The sequence below is a fragment of the Grus americana genome, chromosome 8 (assembly GCF_028858705.1).
Source record: "Grus americana isolate bGruAme1 chromosome 8, bGruAme1.mat, whole genome shotgun sequence".
Lineage (NCBI taxonomy): Eukaryota > Metazoa > Chordata > Aves > Gruiformes > Gruidae > Grus > Grus americana.
The window spans coordinates 29,283,910-29,308,241 of NC_072859.1; the positions used below are offsets into that span (position 1 = coordinate 29,283,910).

General features: G+C 40.8%; 1 protein-coding gene across 2 annotated transcripts in view; it reads right to left on the reverse strand.

Moving 5' to 3' along the window:
• Positions 1 to 24,332, reverse strand: part of CC2D1B (coiled-coil and C2 domain containing 1B) — a 36,489-nt gene that overhangs the window by 10,851 nt on the left and 1,306 nt on the right. For both annotated transcript variants that reach the window (XM_054833197.1, XM_054833198.1), the window contains exons 3-19: positions 21,680 to 21,821; positions 17,126 to 17,238; positions 16,219 to 16,338; positions 14,982 to 15,119; positions 12,704 to 12,977; positions 11,189 to 11,313; positions 10,966 to 11,041; positions 9,704 to 9,814; positions 8,973 to 9,103; positions 8,618 to 8,690; positions 6,340 to 6,452; positions 5,366 to 5,546; positions 2,920 to 3,092; positions 2,153 to 2,278; positions 1,571 to 1,629; positions 1,194 to 1,310; positions 620 to 693 (exon numbers count right to left, since the gene is read on the reverse strand). In XM_054833197.1, the coding sequence (XP_054689172.1) occupies positions 620 to 693; positions 1,194 to 1,310; positions 1,571 to 1,629; positions 2,153 to 2,278; positions 2,920 to 3,092; positions 5,366 to 5,546; positions 6,340 to 6,452; positions 8,618 to 8,690; positions 8,973 to 9,103; positions 9,704 to 9,814; positions 10,966 to 11,041; positions 11,189 to 11,313; positions 12,704 to 12,977; positions 14,982 to 15,119; positions 16,219 to 16,338; positions 17,126 to 17,238; positions 21,680 to 21,821 (2,146 nt within the window). The remainder of the gene's footprint in view (positions 1 to 619; positions 694 to 1,193; positions 1,311 to 1,570; positions 1,630 to 2,152; positions 2,279 to 2,919; positions 3,093 to 5,365; positions 5,547 to 6,339; positions 6,453 to 8,617; positions 8,691 to 8,972; positions 9,104 to 9,703; positions 9,815 to 10,965; positions 11,042 to 11,188; positions 11,314 to 12,703; positions 12,978 to 14,981; positions 15,120 to 16,218; positions 16,339 to 17,125; positions 17,239 to 21,679; positions 21,822 to 24,332) is intronic.

The following is a 24,332-nucleotide window of genomic DNA, read 5'->3' on the forward strand; positions in this document are numbered from 1 at the left end:
CAGATATTTTCATTGCATCTGTAATGTCACACAGGATCTTCAAGAGCATCTGATTTTCAGTAGGGCTCATGACCTGTCTCTTGACAACTGAAAGACCCATCCATCAAACCAAAATCCATAGAAAGCTGGCATGCAAAGGAAAACATCTGCTTTTCTTGATGCTGCTCTTAGCTCTGAGACAGTCTAGTCCACAGACTCCCAGAAACAAGGGACTAAAAGCAGTAATGTAGACAGGAGCAACTCCTGTCTACCTAAGGGCCACAACACATTAAGGTGGTGCAGAGTTAAGGCAGGACTCATTACAAAATAGGAGATAAACATGAAATTTAAACTGTCACCCAATTATAAGCGAACCCAGGACCACTTAAAGTTCTTCCCTCTGTCCAGATGGAACCCAGATTATCTTCATTCTTCTGAGATTTTTTTGTTTGTTTTTTTAAATACTGTTTAAAGGTTTTTTGGGAGCTTGACCCTGAAAACCCAGTTATTTTGTTTTAATGAGTGCTGACTACAAAGATCTTGACTCCTGAAGTGGTCTTCAAGTAGAAAAAATCTCATGCCCCCCTACTTTCCTTACCTACTCAGAGGAAAAAGCCCACACACCCTTTCGAGTACATACCTGGCGGAGCTGGTAGGTTTATCCCCCTGACAATAAGAAGGTGCATTTCTGTGCTGTTGAGTTCAGAAAATATCCTATGAAAAAACAGAGACAAAAAAAGCATATTCATCCCAGTAGCCCACCACCACTTGATCCACTGTCAGACTAGGACGCCACTGGTATTTGTCAGACCTTTTTCAATAGTGCACTCCTACGTAGATCATCTTCATAAATTACAAAAGATCAAGGAAAGAGCACAAACCGAGATAAAACCATCTCTGAGGTACAGTGAAAAATGCCATGAACAAAGCCCAAAGGCAGCAAGACTGAGGAAGAAATACGGAGGAATGAACAGTGGCTGAAGTAGCAGAATATAAGAGATGAAGCTAGAGATATTTTGAAAACAAAAGAACCCAGAAGAGAAGTTAGAGAACAACTTCTTCTTATTTAAGTTGCTGAGACTGTCTTTTCAGGAGTGCTGAGCCTAACCCTAGGTGCCACCCGAGTTTGCTGAAGCCCACAATTCCCTAAACAAGAGCTAGAAACCAGAAAACTCATTCCAGCCTGCCTGAGAAATCCCTTTTGGTTTCCGCACCTTATCATTTTAAAGGTTCTTTCCTCAAAGTGATGGCTTGGAGGATCCATTCCTTGTGCTCGTGCAAGCTGTAAGATGTCCATGTCCTTTTTACAACCTTGTGCCAGTTTCTCAAACCTATGGAAAAGCCAAACAAACAATAGAAAAGCTACACACACTGGAACATCAAACAGAGCACTCTGACAGACAGAAGCCACAGAGAAAGGCTCAGACCAGAGGTCTGAGAGCAGCTTGGAGATGCAGCCTCACACTTACTGACCCTTTCGCATAATGAGAAGCTCACCAACCTGAACCCCCACCATCTTTGGGGGCTCAGGCAGACTCAAGCCTGAAATGACCACACTGTGGGATGATTAACAGCGGGCAGCGGGTCTTACCGAGTCGTTTCTGCTACATTTCCCAGATGCATGAATTGCTTGGAATACTGCAAACACCTCTGTCAACAGAAACAAAACCAAATACATATGCACTCAGTGATCCTTACACACAGATTCATGACTGGCAAGAGTTTTGAAGTTGACAACAACCCAATTTAAGAGAAGCCAAGAGTTTTCCCAAGCCACCCAAAAACATCCACCCTCTCCAGTCCTTTAAGCCCAAAGCTGAGCACAGCATTTGTTCGAACTGTTCTGCCCTATTACTTTTTAATCACCTAATTTCTCAATATGAGGTTCACCCAAGGGCTAGTCTTAATCATGCAGGTACTATTTTCAAACTTGAGTGCTCATATTTAATAGTGGTAATTTGATAGTCCCAAGCCTCCAATCACACCCTCTGACTTCAACTAGTAGAGAATCCATCTCTGAAAATTTTCCACTTTAGGACAACAAAATCAAAAGTATTTTAAAAGAAAAACAAAAGACCCTACAGAAGCAATGATGGGATTATTATATTAATAAAACAGAGAGAAATGTAAAAAAACCACCCCAGAACATTTCTAAAAAAGATAAAATGGTCACCTCATGTTGGTCCTTCAGCAATTTTATGAGCTGTGCATATACTTCATCTGCTTTCTGAGACAGTCTGATGTCTTCATGGTGTACAAAGATAAAATCACCCTCATCATCTGTAGGGGGTGATGGCAGCTGCAACACAAGAACATCACATTTCAGAGCCCTTATAGGAAAAAAATTGAACTAGACAAAAAGCAGTCAATGTATACAAAGGTCAGTGAAGGGAGATGGGTTATTTTTCTTCTCAAGGCAATTCCAAGCCAACCACTACTTACACCACTGCCTGACAACTGCTTAAGTCATAAAACTCTACAAAATGTCTTACAGGCCTAGTTCCCCAATTATTCAGGTCAGGAGAGCTATTACAGTGCAGTTTGGTTTCTACTCAAATAGAAACCAGGACGACACTGTATCACATGCATCTGATCCTCATCCCAAAACAGAGTTAGGACACAGCTAAGAGATGTACTCACACCCTAAGCCCAGGGAACGTTTCAGAGCTGCATGGTTTAGGTGTGCCATTGCATATCAGGGAGCAAATGGTTCACGGACTGAATTTTCTCAAAATCTGGCACATTGGAGGAGCAGCAGAGGAAACAAAATGAAACAAAACCGAAAATATAGGGGAATTTCAGGGCTCAGCATCCAGATTTGTCACTTGAGCAAACAAAATTTGTGTCAAAAAAATATTTACTAAATAATTTTCTGTTTGAAGTAAGCATTTAGATATCCAAGAACATGAAGCAAAGCAGAATATTAACAGTCCTACTAACCTTGGAAATATCAACAGGTTTGCCACATTTTGCTTGCTCAATCTTTAGGTCAAAGCTCTTAGCTGTTCTGAGATACATCTTGGCCTGTTCAAGGTTATTTTCCTTCTTTGCTTTGATGGCTGCCTTCACATATTGCTTCTTTCTGTTCTCCAGAAATTCCAGCTGTTCCCTAGCTGAAAAACAGTTGTATAAAACCTCTCACTCATCTGTCACTGCCATGCCCCTCAAACAGGTTTATCATTTTTGGTTTATAGCCAGAAAAAGGTCAGTAAAAGTCCAGATATCAAATAAGGACATTTCCTTACTGCACTTAATTGTTTCTCAGCCAGTTTCAATTTGAAGTATCAGAAAAAGAAACAAACTTCCTTCTATCATGGCATCTTTCATCAAAAAACCTCATAGCACTTCACAAGTGTCACAACTGTAATTACAGTCCCTTATTTGCAGGCAAGAGACAGTCTCTAGTAGAGGTGATTGGTTCAAAGCAGATTCAAACTTTCCGCTTGACATCTTAACTTCTAAAAGATGGCAAATATTATGAGCATCTTCTATACTCACTTCTTTTCCCTCCCCTGATCTGTAAGAAAAAAAACAGATGAACCAAAGTGTGCAGGTACAATGAGACATACCCACCTCTGCTTATCTGTAATTACTTGCCATCTTAGTTTCTTATTAATTCTTGGGTCTCCTCTTTCCTTCCCAAAACAGTGAGGACAACCACACAAGTCAGAAAAGATTGCTCTGCATTGTAACAGGTCAGTGCATCCTGCCTCTTCTTATACCTCACTTAGGAAATGGTACAGCGTGAGCTGATTACAGCCATTTCCAAAGATACTCATACTGTAGTCACTACGGCACTCTACTTGTGATTACACAAGTTAAACAACACTGCAAGAGGTGCCTGTCTCAGCAAATAAATATACCAACGACTCTCACACTATGTTCACTGCTGTCAGATGACGATCACCTTATTCTTATCCTCGCAAAAGAGTCTGCTGTCCTGCTGCTGTAAGCAATTTGCCCAATCAGCCAAAACCAAACTAATTAGACAAGGTAGCTAGCCCAGATTCCACTGAGACAAAGCCCACAGTGTGCTCTGTGAGGCTGAGACACAGAGCACAGGTATTTTCAAAGACAATCTGTGGAGAATGGACTGAGCAAAACCATTAACCCAACTGATCTCGGCTCCTTGACCTTCTTGGTACAGGCCTTAAGTGCAACTGCTCCACTCCACTCCCACACTTCCCAATGCCTTGCGCTCTCCAACAAGAAAAGAAGACAGCTTCTTTACAGTTGATTCATCAGCTATGGGCAGCTGTAAGATGCACTTCGTAATTCTGGGTAGGGGGGGGAAGGAGGTTACATTTGGATCACAGAATGTAATTTGGCTAGTGAAATACTGCTTTACAGTAGTGAAGTACTGACATTTTGTTGTGAAAATCAAGAATCTGTCCAGGTTCTTGCTGCACCTATTGGTCTTATTTTAAAATACTTGAAATACAGTAATCTCTTCTGGGTAACACCAGAGACCAGAAATTATCAATTCCTTCACAGCATAAGTCTATGACAAGTCACTTAAGAGATTAACATGTCAGCTAAAATTGCAAAAACCAATCTCCTGAGGATTCATAGATTTTTTCAAAGCCAAAATGGACAACTACTATGTGTTAGTGGTCATAATAAAAGAAGTCATGGAATTTTCTAGAGAGAAGAGTTATCAGCTAATCACAGTGGCACTGTGAAATGCCTTTGCACTCTGCAAAAGAACTCACATCAGCCAACTGGGCAGTTCTGCTTTGCCCTGAAGGAACTACCCAGGGCAGGACGGAAGAAGAACGATGGGATTACAGCAAAGGCATGAGAACAGAATCAGCGAGAGCCTGAACACTGCTGGTGTGTGCCCAAATCACACTGTGAGGTGGTGGCTGTCCCTTACTATCTGTACAATTAATCTTGTACAGACAATTGTTTAGTGATTGTAGCAACAGCAGGACTAGAGACTGATGAACTACCACCTATGTGCCAGTTTGAGATCCTTGGATGAAGCACTAGGCAGAAACCACTGTTTGATGTAGGAAGCTGCATTAGATCAATGAATAACTCACACTGGGAAGCCGTCCACTTTAATGGGAGTATATGTAGAGTTCAACTGTGAGAAGAGTTAAACATTATGAATCAATATACTCATTACATCAAAATTAATTAAAAACCCAATCACCCTTATAATTACACACACTGCCTCTGTGAAATAAAGCTGCATGGCTGGTCTGGATCCGCCCTCCAGCAGATATATATATTGAGGCTCCTGTCAGAGGAAATCTATGCCACACATTCACAGGCTCATATTTAAAATATAATGAAAACAAGTCTTTACCAAGGTATTAAACTAAACTAGTGCAAATGACTTGCACATGGGTCACTGGGAATGATGATCCCTTCACCTTACCAGCTGGAGCGAGATGATCCATTGACTCTGCCTCCTTCAGGGTGGAGGGTGATGGAGCTCGTTTCACATGCTCAGGAGAGCTCTCCTCCTCAGCTACAGCAGATGGCTTAACAACTTGAATCGGCTTTCCAGGCAGCTGAGCAGGTTTCTTGGCAACTGGGGCCTGTGTCAGAGGTTCATTCTAGCATAACAAGAAGAATTTCATATTAAATGCATAAAATATATTCCAGAGTTGAGGACAGCATCTCAAGCATCAACAACCATGGTTATCACTTTATCAGCCTTCTGGTATCATTTTTGAGGGGAACCTAACATTCCAGACAGCAAATTTTAACTTCTGGAGGTTTATAAGGCATGCCATGCCATGCAAGTGTCAAACCTCCACTACAGAAGGGACAAAAAGAATGCTCAGCAAGGCAGTGATTTCAAAAAAAGCAGATGCATGCAGAAAAGCCATAATCCAGGAATTCTCTCCATTAAAAGCTACTCCAGTTGAAAGCACAATCAGCAACCAAATCCAGAGAGAAAAAGAAATCAAACCAAAGTCTAAAGGGCTGGTGCTGCCTGACCAAAAGCAGTAAGTGTTGAACATCCTGGGAAAGCACAAACATAGGAGCTGCTGGGGTGCAGGAAGAAAGTACAGATTTAAGTACTTTAGAACAATGTAAAGGGGTGGCTAGTAACTGAAGTGTTTGCTTTGAAACTAAAAACCCACAAACAAGACAGTTATGAGAGCGCCAAACTCTGGACTCATAGAATCTGTAGGTAGACTGTAGTAACATCTCTCTCTCTCTCTCTCTCTCACACGCTATAATGCAAACTGAAATTACTACTGAGATCCTGTACTCTTCAGACTCCTGGGAAATGTATGTTATCTCAGTACCCTTGCTGGACTGGAAATCCAACGGCCTCATCTCTGCATACCACAAGAGACAGCATTTCAACTTTTATACATCCTACCAAGAAATACTAACCTCCTCCTCTTCATCATTCTCCTCCATGTTTGCCAGCTTGCTGGCATTTTCCAGAACAGCAGCTATTGTGCTGTTGCCATCTGTTGCTGCAACACCAGGAAGAGGGGGAAACCCTGAGGAGGAAAGGAATACAGAAGTAAAGAGTTGCATAAGACCTATGTTCTATCTTCCATATTTCTTTTCTGTAAAGCTATTTCTATCCAAGTATCTATTATCTAATATATTCCAGAATGCAACATAACTAGACTGAGGCCAAGGTCGCAAAGGCTTGCTAGATAAAATCTGAGTGGTGGGCTTAAGATCAGATCTCTCACAGACATACAGGCTTAAATGGATGATGCTAAAATGATACAATAACAGAGCATAGTTTCTAAGCTGAGCAACTGGCAGCCAGCCAAGGAACCTCACAACCTCAAGACTTTGGTAATAGAGATGTCCCCAGAACCAGCAAAGAATTTAGTCTTTCTCTTTTGCACAAAAGGTCAGCAGATTGTACAAAAAGTTGCTAGCTTTCCCCCCTCCCCTGCCTCACTGTTGCCTCACCTTAGTTAGTACACAGTCCAGCAGAAAATCAGTGCTACCCCATAGAGTAATAAACAATACATCGCTGACGTCAGGATAACACACACACACTAAGCCTCTGCTGAAAATCTACTGCAATGCAGAAGTTGCAAAGTGAGGCAGAATCACACTAGTTCAATGTGAAGTATATGAAGAACAATCCTTTTCATTATTTTATTATCCTTTTAAGGATGGGAGGAAGGCTTGATGATGGAAGATAAACTCTCACTTCCACACTGCCAGTTGAGTGCCAGCTTCAAACAACAGAGACCCAGAGCCACCACTATAAAATGTCAGTTGATATGATTTATTTCATTAATATGTAGCAAGTATTCTTGTTGCCAGTCTCATCAGAAGTGCCAAGAAATAATGACTAAACTGCTTCTAAACCTAGAGGTGGCTGCTTTGGGGACAGCACAGGCAGCAGGTAGAACACAGAACCCTACGCTGCTGCCCCCGCATGACATTTGATCCATTACTCAGTGGCATTTCTGTCACCAAGGAGGTCAAGGTTGGTACTGATCGTCATTCAGATGCAATGAAATGCACTGCCAGTCCATTACAATCTCATTGCTGGTTCCAGTGACTGCCTAATGGTTGTCTTCAATTAAATCATATGGTCTCTAAATGATGGCTGAAAACCATGCAGCTACCGTGTAAGGAAATTGAGGAATTATCCATATTTTCAGAGGTGTAAATATGGAGTACCTCACTCTTACAGAAGCTGATTATTTACCAAGAAATGGATCACATTCTAGAACAAGGGATGCTTAACTGCTTTTCAGGGACAGCTTCAAAGCAGGGAACCTTCAAAGCAGCACATGACCTGACAGAGCTGGCACTGTCTACTTTACTACTACTACAGCGTTTGCCATTGCCACATTTGACAGTGACAAAAAAGCCGTAAGGTCCATGTCCCTCTTCTAACTTAAAAAACAAATCTGTGCAACACTTTGCCATGCTAAGTGTATCTTTTCAGATGGACACATCAGGCACAAGATAAAAAGAATGATGCTTCCTAGGGGAGAAACAGCATCATCCAAACCAGAGGTGGAGCATTCATCGATGACCTTGCCAAACTTTCACAATCTCAGAACTATACATGCTGAAGAAGATAAAAAGGACACGGACCATCTCAAGAAGCAGGTTCAGTTTCTGCCTCTGTCACTGTCTCAGTGTGACCACGGGCATGATTTGTTTCGTCTCTCTAGACTACTTTTACTAGTCATGAGAGCTGCAATACTGATTTGATTTGTGAGGCGTTGCAAGAAGATGATTAATTAAATATAGAGTTCTGAGGGTCCTGCTGGGAATCAAAAGAACAGGAAACATCAGGCAAATTTTTTCAGTTTCAAAAATCTCCTTCCAGTAAATGTCAGTTTACTCTAGGAGGGCTGGCACAGAGGACAGACAGGTGACATTTTCATTATTTGCCCATGGTTAAGTTGTTTAACTTTTCAAATAGGGCCAGCTTTGAGTTCTGATGCTGTCAAACAGGCTGTCAGTAGTCAGGAATATTCACCATATTCATATTCACCATGAAAATTTGGGAGGATATTAATAAGCAGTTTCACAGTACCATCAAACAGCAAGGCCAGACTACTCACTGAGAAAAAGGAGCTGTTCCACAGGATGAGGAGGCACTATCTGCACACCTCCTTCAGAGCCCAGGAGATATACAAAAGTTGGTATTAGGACATTTTATATGCACACTTACCGGGAGGAACAGGTAGCTCAGAAAAATTCACTTTTGTCCCTGCTTTATGGGCTCTTATGGCATCCTGGTATTGCTGTAATCAAAGGCACTCAGTAAGATATAAAATGTTGACTAGAAATTAGCAATCATCTGTATTTAACCAGCATAAACATTGCAGAATACAGAGTATTTTGCTATAATATGTGCTTTGTCTCTATTTCTCCTTCCTCTGAATCCTTTACAGCTTCCCTACTGGAGCTCTTTTCAAATAGAAGGACAATACACGAATTCTCTCAGCCTTGAAAAAGTCTTCAGCAAGAGAACGAATTTAAATGGCTTTGCTGGATGCAAGAAGATTGTGGCACTTTTGTTTTACCTTGGCTATCCTCTCGTGCATCCTGCCCTTCCGATCATCCCCACTCGCTTTAGCCTGTGCTGCTGCTGACTTGTACTTCTCCAGCCTTTGCTGCAATGCTTCCAGCACTGTTTTTGGCTGCTGCAGGGAAGCTTGAAATAAGACAGACAATGAAATGCCACATGATTCAGATTTCAAAACATATGAGCTGCCTTTTTCCTCCCCTTTCTTACCTTCTGCAGAGACAAAAACATCACTGCAAAGTCTTATTCACAGATTCACAGATTCGTAGGGGTTGGAAGGGACCTCTAGAGATCATCTAGTCCAACCCCAGCTTGAGCGGGATCACTTAGAGCATGTTGCACAGGATTGCATCCAGGTGGGTTTTGAGTATCTCCAGAGAAGGAGACTCCACAACCTCTCTGGGCAGCCTGTTCCAGTGCTCAGTCACCCTCAAAGTGAAGAAGTTTTTCATCATTTTCAGACAGAACTTCCTGTGTTCCAGTTTGTGCCTGGTGCCCCTTGTCCTGTCACTGGGCAATGAATACAATTCTTCTAAAGAAAGTTTATTAACTTCTACTTCCATTACTGATCCAGAACAAAAGTACAGATGGGATCATCAGCAAATAATATTCAGGAACACTAGCTAGGTTTACTCAGTCCTGCTGCAGTTCAGTGGGATGGGGCAGACCTTAAAGTGCCTTACAGCCCTGCTATTTTTATGTTTTGCTACAGAAACCTAAAAGCCCTACCTGAAGCTTCTTGGGTCTGAGGTTCAGGTGTTGTAAGATCCTGGGAACTTCCCACTGGAGCTGGTACCTTTTGCTTGGATGCATCTTGTACGTTTCCTAGGCTTTCAAGATCTGCAAAGCAAGGAAAGCAGGAAGTTTCACAGTGTGTTCTGTTGCATAAACAGCAAGTCAACCCATGTTACTCTGAAAACCATAAATTTGATCGCATCATCTTCCTGAAAGCTTTTTGGTTTCAAAACAGTATCTGCATGGCCAGGTAAGTCTAAGGTTCCCATTATTCAGAGAAAATGATTTATAACAGAAAATCTCAAATGCTGCCTTAAATTTAGGTTACTGCTGCTTGGGGGAAAAAAAAAACCCCAAAAGTAAAACCAGTTCAAGTGTTCTAAGAATTCTCTCCCCAAAATATAACTTGGTATCTTGGCAGATGGAAAGAGTGAACAAGATCGCTAATTGACTAAAATATCCTAGTAACAAAAGACGTGCTGAAATAGAGAAGCAAGTAATACCATCTATTCAGACATCCAAGTTTCTGGCATTGTATAACAGTGGTTATTTCAGAAAACTACAAAAATATCCACTGCAAAAATCTTGCACTTTTTAAGGCTAGCTTATATCATGGGTGAAGTTTCTCTAAAATGCCATTTGGTGATCAGTTTATAACTTAAGGAATCATAAATCTCATGATTTACTGAAATAAAATAATTTATCATGTAGTTTCTTAGAATAAAATAAACTACTGAAGTTGTTTAAAACACTGAGTTGCACAGACCAAATATTAATTGTTGGTGTTGATACTAGATTTATTTAAAAAAAACAAAACTCTCTTATCAAAGTATCTTTAATATTGGTAACTTTCTTTAAGATTTAGACTTAACTGCACTGCAATCTGTTTTTTAATCTCTTCAACAGAAGTTCATAACGTTCAGATTAACACCATCGAACATTACAGTAAACTTTAAGAATGGGCCATTATCCTTCTTTCCCTTCCACTTCACATACTGGCTGCTATTATCTGAAGTTATAAAAATAGTAATATTAGACATCAATACCTACTTGAACTTGTAATTCATAGAGAGTAACTTCAATATAAATAATGATACCTCATTTTTCTTCATTGGTCTTGATTAGAATTGGAATATGCAGTAAGCCTCAGACCTAAGTGATCTTCAATTCTTCTTACAGTTTTGCAATCAAATTTAGAATCATTCCATTACAGCACAGAGACACTTCTAACAGGGTTTTTGTAAGATGAGCCTTACCTTGAGGAGATGGGGGCATATTCTGGAGGTCTATCGGCTGCCCACTATCCAAAGCTTCCAAGACCACATTAAATTTCTAATGCGGGGGGGGAAAAAAAAAAAATCAGAAGATTTATACTAGCATGTCCAGGACTTGCTAGCTGCCACACTGACTATTTGACACTCAGTGCATGTGGGTACAGCATAGGGTATGTTTAGCCTCCAGGATTTCTTGTGTGCATACCTTGCCCGCCTTCATGTATTCCTTTGCTTTCTCCAGGTCCCCTTGCTGCTTGGCTTTTAGAGCTGCTAATTTATACTCCTTCTGCCTCATAAGCAGTATTGCTCGTGTGCTGCTGTTCTGGAGATCTGTGAGAATGAAACAATGCTGAGACTTACACAGAGTGTGCAAAATATGCATGTCCATCTATTCAAATCTGCATTAGTCCTCTTTTGCTTTGAATCACACAAGCATCTTACAAAAGTCCTTCTTCCTCCAGTCTCCAGAAGTCCTACCAGACATAACAATCCCACTTTTCAGACAGAATCATACAATCGTTTAAGTTGTAAAAGACCTTTAAGATCATCAAGTTCAACTGTTAACCTAATGCTGCCAAGTCCACCACTAAACCATGTCCTTAAGCACCACATCTACACGTCTTTTAAATACCTCCAGGGATGGTGACTCCACCACTTCCCTGGACAGCCTGTTCCAGTGCTTGCCAACCTTTTCGGTGAAGAATTTTTTCCTAATATCCAATCTAAACTTCCCCTGGCACAACTTGAGGCCATTTCCTCTTCTTCTATTGCTCGTTACTTGGGAGACAAGACTACCACCCACCTGGCTACTACCTCCTTTCAGGTATTTGTAGAGAGCAATTAGGTCTCCCCTCAGCCTCCTTTTCTCCAGGCCAAACAACCCCACTTCCTTCAGCTACTCCTCATAAGACTTGTGCTCCAGACCCTTCACCACTTTGTTGTCCTTCTCTGGACATGCTCCAACACCTCAATGTCTTTGTAGTAAGGGGCCCAAAACTGAACACAGTATTCAAGGTGCAGCCTCACCAGTGCCAAGTACAGGGGGACAATCACTTGCCTGGTCCTGCTGGCCGCACTATTTCTCATACAAGCCACGATGCTGTTGGCCTTCTTGGCCACCTGGGCACACTGCTGGCTCATATTCAGCTGGTTGTCAACCAACACCCCCAGGTCCTTTTCCGTCACTCTTACCCAAGCCTGTAGCGTTGCATGGGGTTCTTGTGACCCAAATGCAGGACCCAGCACTGAGCCTTGTTGAATCTCATACAGTTGGCCTTGGCCCATCGATCCAGCCTGTCCACATCCCTCTGTAGAGCCCTGCTACCCTCAAGCAGATCAACACTCCTGCACAACTTGGTGTTGTCTGCAAACTTACTGAGGGTGCACTCAATCCCCTCGTGCAGATCACTGACAAAGATATTAAAGAGAACTGGCCCCAGTACTGAGCCCTGGGGAACACCACTTGTGACCAGCTGCCAACTGGAGTTAACTCCATTCACCACAACTCTTTGGGCCTGGTCATCCAGCCAGTTTTTACCCATCAAAGCGTACACCCGTCCAAGCCACGAGCATCCAGTTTCTCCAGTAAAATGCTGTGGGAAACAGCATCAAAGGCTTTACTAAAGTTCAGGTAGACAACATCCACAGCCTTTCCCTCATCCACTAAGCAGGTCACCTTGTCATAAAAGGAGATCAGTTTAGTCAAGCACGATCATGGTACCTGTTTCCATGGTAGGACTAGAAGCAGCACGACCCTGTAGAGACTCTGATTCCAGATGCTGCGCTGCCTCATGAGAGGTCTTCTGCTCATCATCTGCAGCAGACTGAGCTTTAATCTCTGGTAGCACACTGACTGAGTCTCCTGAATTCTCTAGCTCCACTCCCATGGCTTGAGATAACTGAGAAGAACTCTTTCCTGTTGCAACAGGAGGTGGCATTTCTCCCTCATTGATTTTTTTGCCTTTCTTCACTGCAGCCAGCATGGTTTCCAGTGTCTGGCAGAGACAGAACAGCAAAGTCGATAGGCATTTTCATCAAACATATTACTAGCATAAAATCATTAAAACACAAATTTATTCCCTTATACGTGATGGGATCTATTATGCACACCACTACAGACTGCTGCCCTTAAGCTCTCTATTTTTCTGCAAGGCTAACTTCAGCGCTAGTGAAAGATGTCTGATTATCAGAGCAACACGATGCAAAGGACTCGTTACCCAAACTATATAATTCCAAGTACCTCAGCACCTAGAATTATTGAATAGCTGATGTGGTTCACTCAACTTTGCCACAGGAAGTCACCAAGGAAGCCATTTCTACCAACTGTAGACACATTTTATGTCTTTAAAACAAAATAAAATACACTACTCTGTAATGTCACTGCCTATGTGGATTCAGGGAAGGAAGGAGTCTGCATACCTATTTAATGCAATGAGAAAAACCATTAAATACTAACAAAGGAAAGGGAGCTTCAGTTAGTGACCTATGGCAAGAAGTTCTTACCACGGGTAACGTGGATCAACTGCTGCTCATTTTTTTAAAACTCTTCCTCCACCATAAATCTACCTTCCTCAGTATTTTTTTAATTTAAGGTTCAGACAAAAGACAGCCATGCAGTTAAAGCCAAAACAAAAATTTTACTTCTTTCCTCTTCCACAGAAACTGAAATGGAAGCACAGAAAGAGAACAACAAAATCTCACCAGTGCCAGAATCACTGCTATTTTTGGTTAGCCATGACATTGTTTGACCTATTAAGCAAGAGTGGTAGAGATACTTTGTTCTGACTGCATGTGAGATTGGGGTTCAGACCAGTACAGCAACCCACACACAGCTCTCTCTTCTCCACGTGTGGGATGACAGACTGACTGGAAATGGAATTAAATGTGGAGATTAAAGTTCACAGTTCCAAGAACTAAGTACAAGAGATAACTGTACATCATTTGTTGGCATGTCATTTTGCTAATTAAGGAACTGCGAGCTGTCAAGTGAGATCTAGTCTATTATCCTTAGTTACACTGCTTAGGCACAAGGAAACTCCCTACCTTGAAAAATAAAGGAAGTGGCAAACAGCACACTAAGCTTCGTTATTGGATGAAATAAGCTGGTTTGCCTATCCCTCTTGCTGCTTGAAAGGTCAGGTGGTTTTATGCACAGTCCTTTCAGAGCTAGCAGGCCACGGGCACAGACAGACACCTCCTTTCTTGTGCATTTCCTCTCCTGGGTTTGGCCTCAGTTGTTCCCTTCATATCCTAAGACACCTGGTAGGTAGTGAGACATTACATTCTTCCCTCAGTGGACAGTGCTGAGCTATAAAGCTTTGCTCACCAAAACAGAGCTGGCTGCTGTCTGAGGTGATGCAGGAGACCAGATGAAAGCAAACAGAGAAACACAGGCACTCCGCACAGCCCTAATCGCCAAGCACTACCAACTAACTACAAGCACGCCACCTGGCTGAAAAGATGCAAAGCTGAAGAAACTGCACCTCTCTGCAAGTTGTAATTGCCTTAACAAAAAATCCTGTTCAACTCTTTTCCAAGCACAGTCACCACACTCAGGGAAAGGTATCACCTTCCTTTGTCTCAGAGAACCTAGTGAAAGGTTAGTATCTACAGGAGGCCATCAGTGATGAACTGGAAGGTGTATGTGCTAGGAAAGCTCCTAAAATTTTCTTTAAGGTAACACTGAACAGTCATCACAGGTCAAATTCAGATCCAGACAGGTGGGTTTCACATCAGCATTTACCACAAACTCTGTCCCCAGCTACCATTAGCCACATTCAACAGAAACAAATCCGATGCACAAAAAGCACTATATCTATGTATTTGCTACAACAGATTAGTCGTAAGTAAAAATAAATGTTTTTAAAGTAACTCAAGGCAGCATATTAGAATTTTTCTCTCCTTTGAGCAAATTCATACATCTGGAGAGACTCTGAACTACACCCTGGAGAACTGTTTTTGCCTCCCCTTCATTCACAAACCTGATGAACCCAATTTACCTTAAGGCCTCTTTCGTATCGGCGTATTTTGGCACTCTCACCCGACTCCTTTGCATTAGAAATTGCTGTCCTGTAGTTAGCAATTCTCTTCTCTATTGTCTGTTGCAGCTCACTGGTAACAGCAGGAAGTGAGGTGGTCTCAGAAAAAATAATAAAACAAATCAAGAAAACTTATTTCATCCAACTACATGAGTTTTCCCACAGCACTCCTCTTCTATACACACTCCCATTAATTGAGCGCACAAGGACAAAACAGTCTCTAAAACAGAGGAGCACTTGTACTACGCTAACGGTCCCTGGATCCACCTCTGGGCTTTCTCTCAAAGGCGTAATAGAGAGGAATGGGTGGAGACATTTAGAAAACTCACAGTCACAGGCTAATTGGAGCCATGTGGTTAGGGAGTAGGTGAAGAGAACAGTAAAGTCTCTCAAACACCACACAACAGAGGGTGTGAAGAGGTATTTTGGCACAAATCTTGACTTTTTCTTTTCTTATTTTAAAAACATGCTAGTTTACTCCCTTCCGGGCTTCTTCAACCTGGTTTTACAAGAGCTCTTTTTCCTCCTCCTACAGCCTGGAATTAGTTCAGTGACAAAAGCAGCCTAAGCAAAGTTATGGGGAGCTACTTACAAACACTCCACAGCTACAGAGACCTTTCAGATGGCTACTGATGTAATTATTGCCATTAGCTCTACAGAAATGTTCCCAGATCCATTTATTAATGGGCCCAATGCACAAGGGCACTGGAATCTGTAGCACACAACAGAAACACAGCAGTAACCAAATAAAGGATTTGATTGCATGAGGATTGACAAACGAAGCTGGGAAAAGTAATGTTACTGAGAAAAATTCCACAAAGATGTCAAGGATGCTGAGTTATAACAAGTCTCTCAATTTTGGCACACTGCTCAATACTCTGAGGGGGAAGATACCAACTCTGGAAGCCTGAACTGCAGTCTGCATGCTCATATCTATAATGAGGGACAAGACATACTTGATTCCAACTGTTTACCTCCTCAATTCTATGCTAATATTAAAAATCATCCTCTGAAGAAAGCAAAAAAAGTCACTTATATCGATATAGCATTGGTTTCCACAGAGAAAACAGCAATAGTGTACTTTTTCCTTCCTTGGAGGACAAGACCACCTCTCTAGATCCTTGTTTCTGACCCTCCTATAAGCTGCATGACAATAGTGATTCAGCAATACTATCAGGAACATGAAGCTCTTTCCTACCTGTGGTTGCAGTTCAGGTTGCTCATTCTCTGGTTCATCTGTGGATGGCTCCATTGCTATCGCTTCATCCTCACAGCTTCCTGTCTCACCTTCCACCCCCAGAACTTCTTGCAATTCTGCCTAAAGTGAAAGGCAACAAAAGGCTTTTCCTCAAAATTTTCTATTTTCTCAAAAGACAAAGTAAAATCAAGTCTCAAGCTCCAAAACCTTTGGATGAACCTTGAACCTAAACAGATTCTCCAAACATCTTATATTCCAGTCATTTTTTAAAATTATTTTATTTTTAAATGAAACTAGTCCACTTGTATTCACAACAGGAGGCCGGATACCACTCAAAAGCCACACTGCAGCTCCAGGATCACCACGCAAGTTTGTGGTTAGGGATCTGAAGCTGGAGAAGTTCAGAGAAGTACTTTTACAAAGATCATTCAAACCCAAATTTGAACTTTTCAAAAAGTATCTATTAACAATGGCAGTCAAAAACACTGCTTAACACTGCTTCCCTAAACCCTACCAGCTAGATCACTCACCGAAATGACAAAGAATTTCTTGGGAGACATTCTCTCAGGCCAAGCACTACTTGAAGCAGTAGCAAAATGGTAACAGACATCACTTTAAGGAGTATTTCCCTGGCTGTATTTCACCAGCTGACATGGAATGGGATTCCCCCGTTCCCCCCACTTCTCTAAGACCCTCATACATATAAACTTTAGTTAGGAAACTCTCCTACTCTGGTGTGCAGGGGGTTGGAGCCTTCAAAGCCTAATATGTAATGGAATGCTTTTGCAATATTTTAACTTCTCACCACAAGGTTAACAGATGTTTTTGCTAAATGCAGTTCCATTAAAAAAAAAAAACCAAACACCAAAGACATACTAAAACTTTTTGCCAACAAAGTTATGCATACCAAAAGGTCTGTATCTTTCTCCAAGTCTTCTTCATCTTCTTCCTCCTCATCTTCATTCAGGTCCTTCATACACTCTGCAGCCATCTTTTCAATATGATCCATGGGCAGGGGAGCTGTAAAAAGAAGCCACAAGGAACCGTAAACCCTAAGTAACAGTTATGCAGTCACTGGATATAAATTCTAAGGAGTTGCCACCAGGTGAAAGAGAACAGTGACTTCTCCTCTTGCTTCCCCTTTATTGCATAGTGTCATAGGTAAATGAGAGTATATTCATGGATAAAGGGCAAAGACTGAGGAGGTGAACATCCAGGAAAAAAAGCAATACTAGTGTTTTTAAGAGTGACAGTCAAGGCAGGCAATAAGACAAGGAAAATGACTGCATCCAATAATCTAGCTCAGAAATTAGATCTCAGGGAGAATTACTGTCTGATTACTAATAAAAGGAGCCTGAACTACAAAACCACAAGCACTGGGATAGACTAGCAGGTATGGTGGGACACAACAGCGCTCAGAAAGCATGGCCACAAAAGAGAAAGATACCGTGGTAGGTTTGCACAGTAATGACATTTAAGACTGTGTAAGACAGACAAGTAGGACTGGATTAAACAACTGCTTCAGGGAAAAATTACTAGAAGTCACCTCAAGCTCCTAACTGATTTAAGATACAGATAAGTACTTCCATGATATTATTTACAAAAATAACTAGTAACAGAAGCTTTGTCATTATGGAAGATTTCAATTTTCCAAGGAAAAATTGGATAATACTACTGTTCTCAGATGCTATATCAAAACTGTATTCCTCAGTTAAGATAAAAATCAATGGTGGCACAACAAAACATGAACATAAGCTGTTGATGAATAAATCTGATTAGAACTTTCTATCCATGAAAGGGAATTACTGGAGCTGCCTCGGTCCCCAGTAGAAAGAAACATCTGAACTAGTTTTAAGTTGATGCTAGGTATTTATGAAAGGTATTTATGACATGATTGTCCATATTAACAAGGCCTGGACTCAGCATCCTTGTCGGGTCTTTCTGTTCTATGTCCTTTGTCTCATGTCAGTTTACCCTAACAAAATGTAATTCACTCCTGGTGTAGCCTGACTGACAAAATAAATTCTGACTCCATATGGAACAGACGTGGTCCACATCCATCCACCTCTAAGTGCCAACAAACTATTTCTTTTTCCCAGTTCTAGCCTTTTTCTTCTCTCCCTCACATTGAAGTAATTTGAGTTAAAATACTCCAGTTCCCAAAGATCTGCATGTATGTATACAACTGAGTTAGCCCAAGTTAAATGCATGAGATGTACTAGACACTTGCGTTAAACACGCCAGCACACCTGCCAGTAAAACTTCCGTTCACATTTTCTTTCAAAGCCAAAAATATGTTATTGTGGGTATTACAACAGCATATGCAGCCATAAATCAGAACAAAGTTCAAGGCATTTACCATAAATAGCGCTGAGCTCAAAGAGTTTCCAATCAAACTACAACTAACTAAATCACTGGAGTTTTGTATAGGGTTTACATTACACTTTAGACTCCAACAGCTGATCCATTTTCTCAATCTACAGTCTTAATCACAAGAATGTCTCTGTCTCTCCATTTCATGTTCATGTTGAACTAGGTACATATTTAACCTTTGACTCTGATGATGCACGTCTCAATTTTAGAGACATACTGAACAACACAAGCCTTAAGCCAAACTACTGGCTGTTAATAGGACAAGCAAGGAGGCACAGCAAGCTATCCCTATGTTTGAAGACAGCAAGAAAGGAAGACAAAATCTTTCTACCTTGAGAAACTACTTGTTTTATACATCAAACATCACTGCAAAGTCACACTTGGCATACGAAAACAGAATGGTCCAAATCAAGGCATCATACTTGTCCTGAGTCCAAAAGAAGCAGCAGGACACTGGCATAGAGAACTGCTAAGCAAATCAGAAAAAGTGCTGTTTCTTCTGTCTCTCTAACTACACTTCCGCATTTTCTGCATTGCTGTCTCATGCCCATGAGATTTTCCCTTTTCCAAATCTTTCTTGGCTACTTTGTCTTGCAATTTCTCTTCAAGCTTCTGGTCTTCACCCTGAAAATTCTACTTAATTCCTCCTTGCCGAGTTCTCATCTCTACTTCACGCTCTGTCAACCAGATCTTCCTTAACTATCAACTTCCTCCACGCACTCTCAAAGGTGAAGTTATTTGCAAACAAATTCCAACTGTCCACGTAAATACCTGTGATACTTCCCTATGCAGACATATGACTGTGACTCACCAGTGTCAGTAAATGTTGCATAAAATATAGATCTTCAGGACAGAGCTTTACAGTCAATTTAAATGGATCTAAACCAGATCCCATCCGATCTCTGCATTTGCTGAATCAGCTGAAAATTAACCCAAGTACAAAGCTGTTTCCATTCGAACAATCTAATTTACCCTATCAGTGCTTCAGTACCTGTATCAAACGTAGCTCATATTATTTGCCCCTTAGCAAAACTCTGCAACTGGGATGGTAGGCCATATCCAAAGGCAACTGGCTGTACTTCATGGGTCAGTGTCCCTCACCTGAAGCCTCACTAGAGGCAAGAAAGCCAACAGAGCCTACCCGGATGGTTGGTTCAGCTCTAATCCAGTATGGCAAGTTGAGGCCACAATTTCAAACATCCGAGTGGCTGACCAACTGGCATTTATCAGTCACAGATAGCAGAGATTTCTGTACCTAAGATGTTGCAACAGCACAGCTTTTGCTGCCTGCATCTTCAAACTAGAGGGAGAGATCGCTCCCCCCCACACACCACCAGAACTCCAGAATGTAAATCCAGGAGTGAATTACTGCATCTTGTGCGCAGCTGAGAACTGAGCACTAGTATATATTGTACTGGGTCCCTTTTCTCTGTCCTTCTCCAGACAGGATCTGTCTCTCCCCTGTCTTTACTGTACCCTCCTCCTTTCCAGGCGCCGGCCTGCATCCTGCCCCACCACACACCACGTCCCCATCACTGCACTGTACCAAGTCTCATGAGTCCCCAGTGCCAGTTGTTCATCTTCCACAAGCTTCTAATCTATATACTCCTAATTCTACCAGGAAAACAGAATAGCTGTAAATGGTTTTGGAAAATAGTTCTATGAACCATAACACATACCTTTAGAAGGCATAGTAAATGTTAATTTTGCACTATCTGAAGTTTCATATCCCTCTTATGAATAAAGACTGAAAAAACATATTAAGTGACATGATCAGGGTGAGAAGGAAGTCAGCACTTGAAAAGCTGACGAGAATTCAAAAACTCCTGACACACAGATTCATCCTCAAAACACTATCCTTCATGTTTTAACCATGAGTAACCTATGCCCAATGGCAGAAGTTCTGCTATTGTACTTATTAGCACAATTATGCTTATTAGCTTTAAGAGTCTACTACAATCTTGAAATCTGGAGAGCGGAAATGATTTAGAATTTAGTTTTAGATACAAACACTTCTGTCTCTCATCAATTACACTATTTAGACAGTCACTTTTTCTAAATATTTTGAAATTGTTCATTTCCCTGCTGCTCTGTGCAAAGTCCCTTCAAATATTACAGGCAAATTACTGCAGAGCTGCAAGTAAGGCTGTAGTTGCACTAACCCTTCTTTCCAGCATCTGCTCACACACCTGTATAGCAAGAGGAGGTCCCATTCTCCTTGCCCCATCTCAACCACTTGCTGCCACCCCTCCCTTGCGGTCACAGCAACATTCAAATAGGCAGGTAGCAAACCAGATCAAGGAACTGATTCAGCTGAAAACCTAGCACAACAACAGAAGTTTGTTTTTATAGATCAGTTTCCTGAACCAGCTCACCCTGCAGCTCTGCAAATATGTATAGCAGCTTGGAGGTAGAGCGTGCTCACTGGAAACTGCCCCTCTCAAGCAGCAGCCTTGATTCATAGTAGGTTACAGCAATCCTGTAAAACACCGCATAGCTGCATGCAAACACCATAAGACAAAATTAACTGGTGCTTAAAATATTAAGAATAGTAATGATCCATTCCAAGAGACACTCTAACCTCCTGCGTAATGCAAGCTACAGGATTCTGCCAGTAATTCCATCAGTTCCAGGATTTCCCTCCTGAAAGAGTATTCAATTTTGGTTACAGACTCCAAGTAACTAAAAATATAATGTTCATTCAGTAAATTCAGCCTTTAAACAAAAACAGAAGAACAACCAAACAGCCCACCCTCCACAAGAAACAGTTTCCATTTTGAATTCATCTAGCACCTACTATACCTTTTTATGATTTCATATGCTAAACAAGCATGTCTTAATTTAGTCGTTAACTTGGCTAGTCATCATATATCTTTTTCCTAGGTCTACAAGACCATAGACAAAATAACCTCTTACCCTTTTTGTGGAGTAAAAACTTAAACCCTTCAAAGTAAAGGACAAAGTAGTTGCAATTTCAGCTTCTATCAGTGATGAAAAAACATTTTAGATAAATCAGTAATTTGTAAATAGGTATCTTTAATAAATTATTCAGGTTGTCAATAAATAAAATCCAGATACTTATACTTACTTTTCCCCTTTGGTTTTGATTTCCCTTCTTTCACCTTTGCTCCTGTGATAGCAGCAAGCTCTGCTTCGAGGTCCCCATCATCCCCACCTTCTTCTGCACCCAGTAGCATCTCTTCAGGGTTGAAATCTACAAACAGCCCCAGCTGGAGCCAAGGGAAAATAAAAAATAAAAATGAAATACTGCAGTTTAGAGCTGACACTCAAAAACATCACACTGCATGGATTATTTAAACATTTTCATTCATTCTGGATTCTTTTTTTTTTTTAAGCCTACTATCATACCACTTCTATTACCAAAACAATGCATACCAGGAACCCATAACTGACCAAAGATATGTAAATCTTAATAAGCAACAAATACTCTCTCTCAAACCCTACACAATCAACAACTCCTTAAAATCAAGCCTATCTAATAGTCTGACATAACAAGCTAAAATAAAGTGATGTCTGTTATACTGAACTTCACGATATCATCAGGGAAGTTCATGGCAGTTCCTGTAACAGCTAAGCTAAAAACTATTCAATCATCGTTCACACAACAGAGGTCTGACACGCGTACACTGCAGAGATTTCACCCTTATCTCTCAGAAGCAGCTATATTTACATACACAGAACTGTTCTGTACTTCTCCTTACTTCAGTTTGTAAATAATAAACACATGGAAAATGCACACTGAGAGAAACATAGCCATCATTACAAACCCAGCAATGCCTACGCTACACTGGAGAAAACAATTAACTGTCTGGAACAGATCATCAGCTAAGCGACAGCATCTCAGGTAATAATATTAACAGTAATCAGAATTTGAAAAAGTAGTGGGGGCTATCCCTCAATTGTTGTAAAACATGCCAAAGGACATAAGTATCAAAGAAATCTCCGAGGTCTTAGTCTAAAAGGTATTCTTCTAAGATGCTATTTTATCACAATTTTTTTTACTGCTGGTTAAGATATTAACTACCTCAGAAATAACAACATTTTTATTCAAAGTATGCTAGGCCTTTTTTATAAATATGAATTAACTGAATTAGATTCGTCCTATGAGGTAGGTGGAGTAGCTTTCCTCAGACTTTTTCAAAGCACAAGCCCCTGTTGGCCTATTGGTCTTCACACAGCCAAGTAGGCAGCAGTTCAGCTTCTCTCAACCAAAAGAATAAAAATCAGTTGTCGTTAGTACAAGGGTTAACAATCTCCTCCTGCCTCCAAGGATGTGAAGTGCTGCCAGAAGCTGAAACTGCCTGTCAGTTTATAAACCAGCATGAATATGTAATAATAATTTTTTTTTAACCCTGTAGGAATTGAGGTGCTGGCAGCTATTGCCTTGAAATATTTTGTGTCCCTCTTTGAACCCTTTTATAATCCCAAAGGAGAATGCGAAACATAGCTGAGAAACAGCAGTTCCAAGGACCAGGAACAGTATTCAAAATCAGTAGCTATTTGTTTACTAGCCCGATCCTGCCCTTGACATTCTGTAAGGCACTGGGCAGATCAGTTAGCCACCCTCTGCCTTATCCATGTCCCTTCTGTAAAACAAAACGAATAGATTCACAGTCTTGGATAGAATGGAAAGGTGGTCAGGACAAGATTTAATTAGGAAGTATTTATAATGGTGATCTAAAGATTCAAATCTATGGAACATACATACACCTTTTATCAATGTGCAAAATGGATCAGGAGCGCACGTGATATGTTCGTTACTACACTGCACGTGTAGAAAGTGAAGCAAGTGTGGTAATGAATGAAGTCAAGAACAGAATCCAGAAGATCAGTTCTAGCTCTAAGTCTCTCAATCTGTTCAGTAAGGCACATTTCCAATGAAATTAACAGTATTAAAGAAAAGTTTAATAAAACAGAAAAAAAGAGGTTATAACAAACTTGTCGTTGATACACTACATAGCGCAAAACCAGTTTCAATGGAGTTAATTTGCAAGTGAACAAGCTATTAGCGTATTTCTTTCAAGAAACAATCCTCCAAGCTGTAAGACAGGCTGAATAACTGCATTGAATTAGAAATTAGTAAAATATGTTAATCAGATGCTTTATTTACTCTTTATCCTTTTTAGAGCATGGTTTCTTTTTTTGGAAGGGAAGAAAGACATTTTCACCTTTTATCTTCTCCCTTATTCAAATGAACTAAATTATATACTTACCTCTCCAACTGAGAAATGCAAACTTTCACATTAGAGCAATAGCCATGTTATGGATCTCTAACTAAACCATGAGAATACTGGTTCCTAAGAAATCACCAAAAGAGAGTATCTTAGCTATTTTCTCTATTCTAATATCCTAATCCAATCTCTTTTCATATTTCCCTATATTCTTATCAGTTATTCGTCCTCCATATATTACCTGCCTCTGTACTACCTTCAAAGGTTTCCAAAGTTTTATTCTAGTTCTAATATATTCTTTACCTCTCACTGCACTCTGTTTTTCTTCCACTATTCTACCCAGAATTTTGCCTTGGCTGTACTTTTAATTTTGACACTGTTGCCTGACCTCCTACACCTGTTAACCATGACTAAATCATGTTTAGAATCAAGGCTTCTGAAAATACATCCAAAGGCAAAGAGTATGAAAAAAACCCCAACACATGGACACATCTAAGCTCACTTCTGGCTACAGGAGAGGGACATAGGCTTATCAGTCATCTGTTGCAA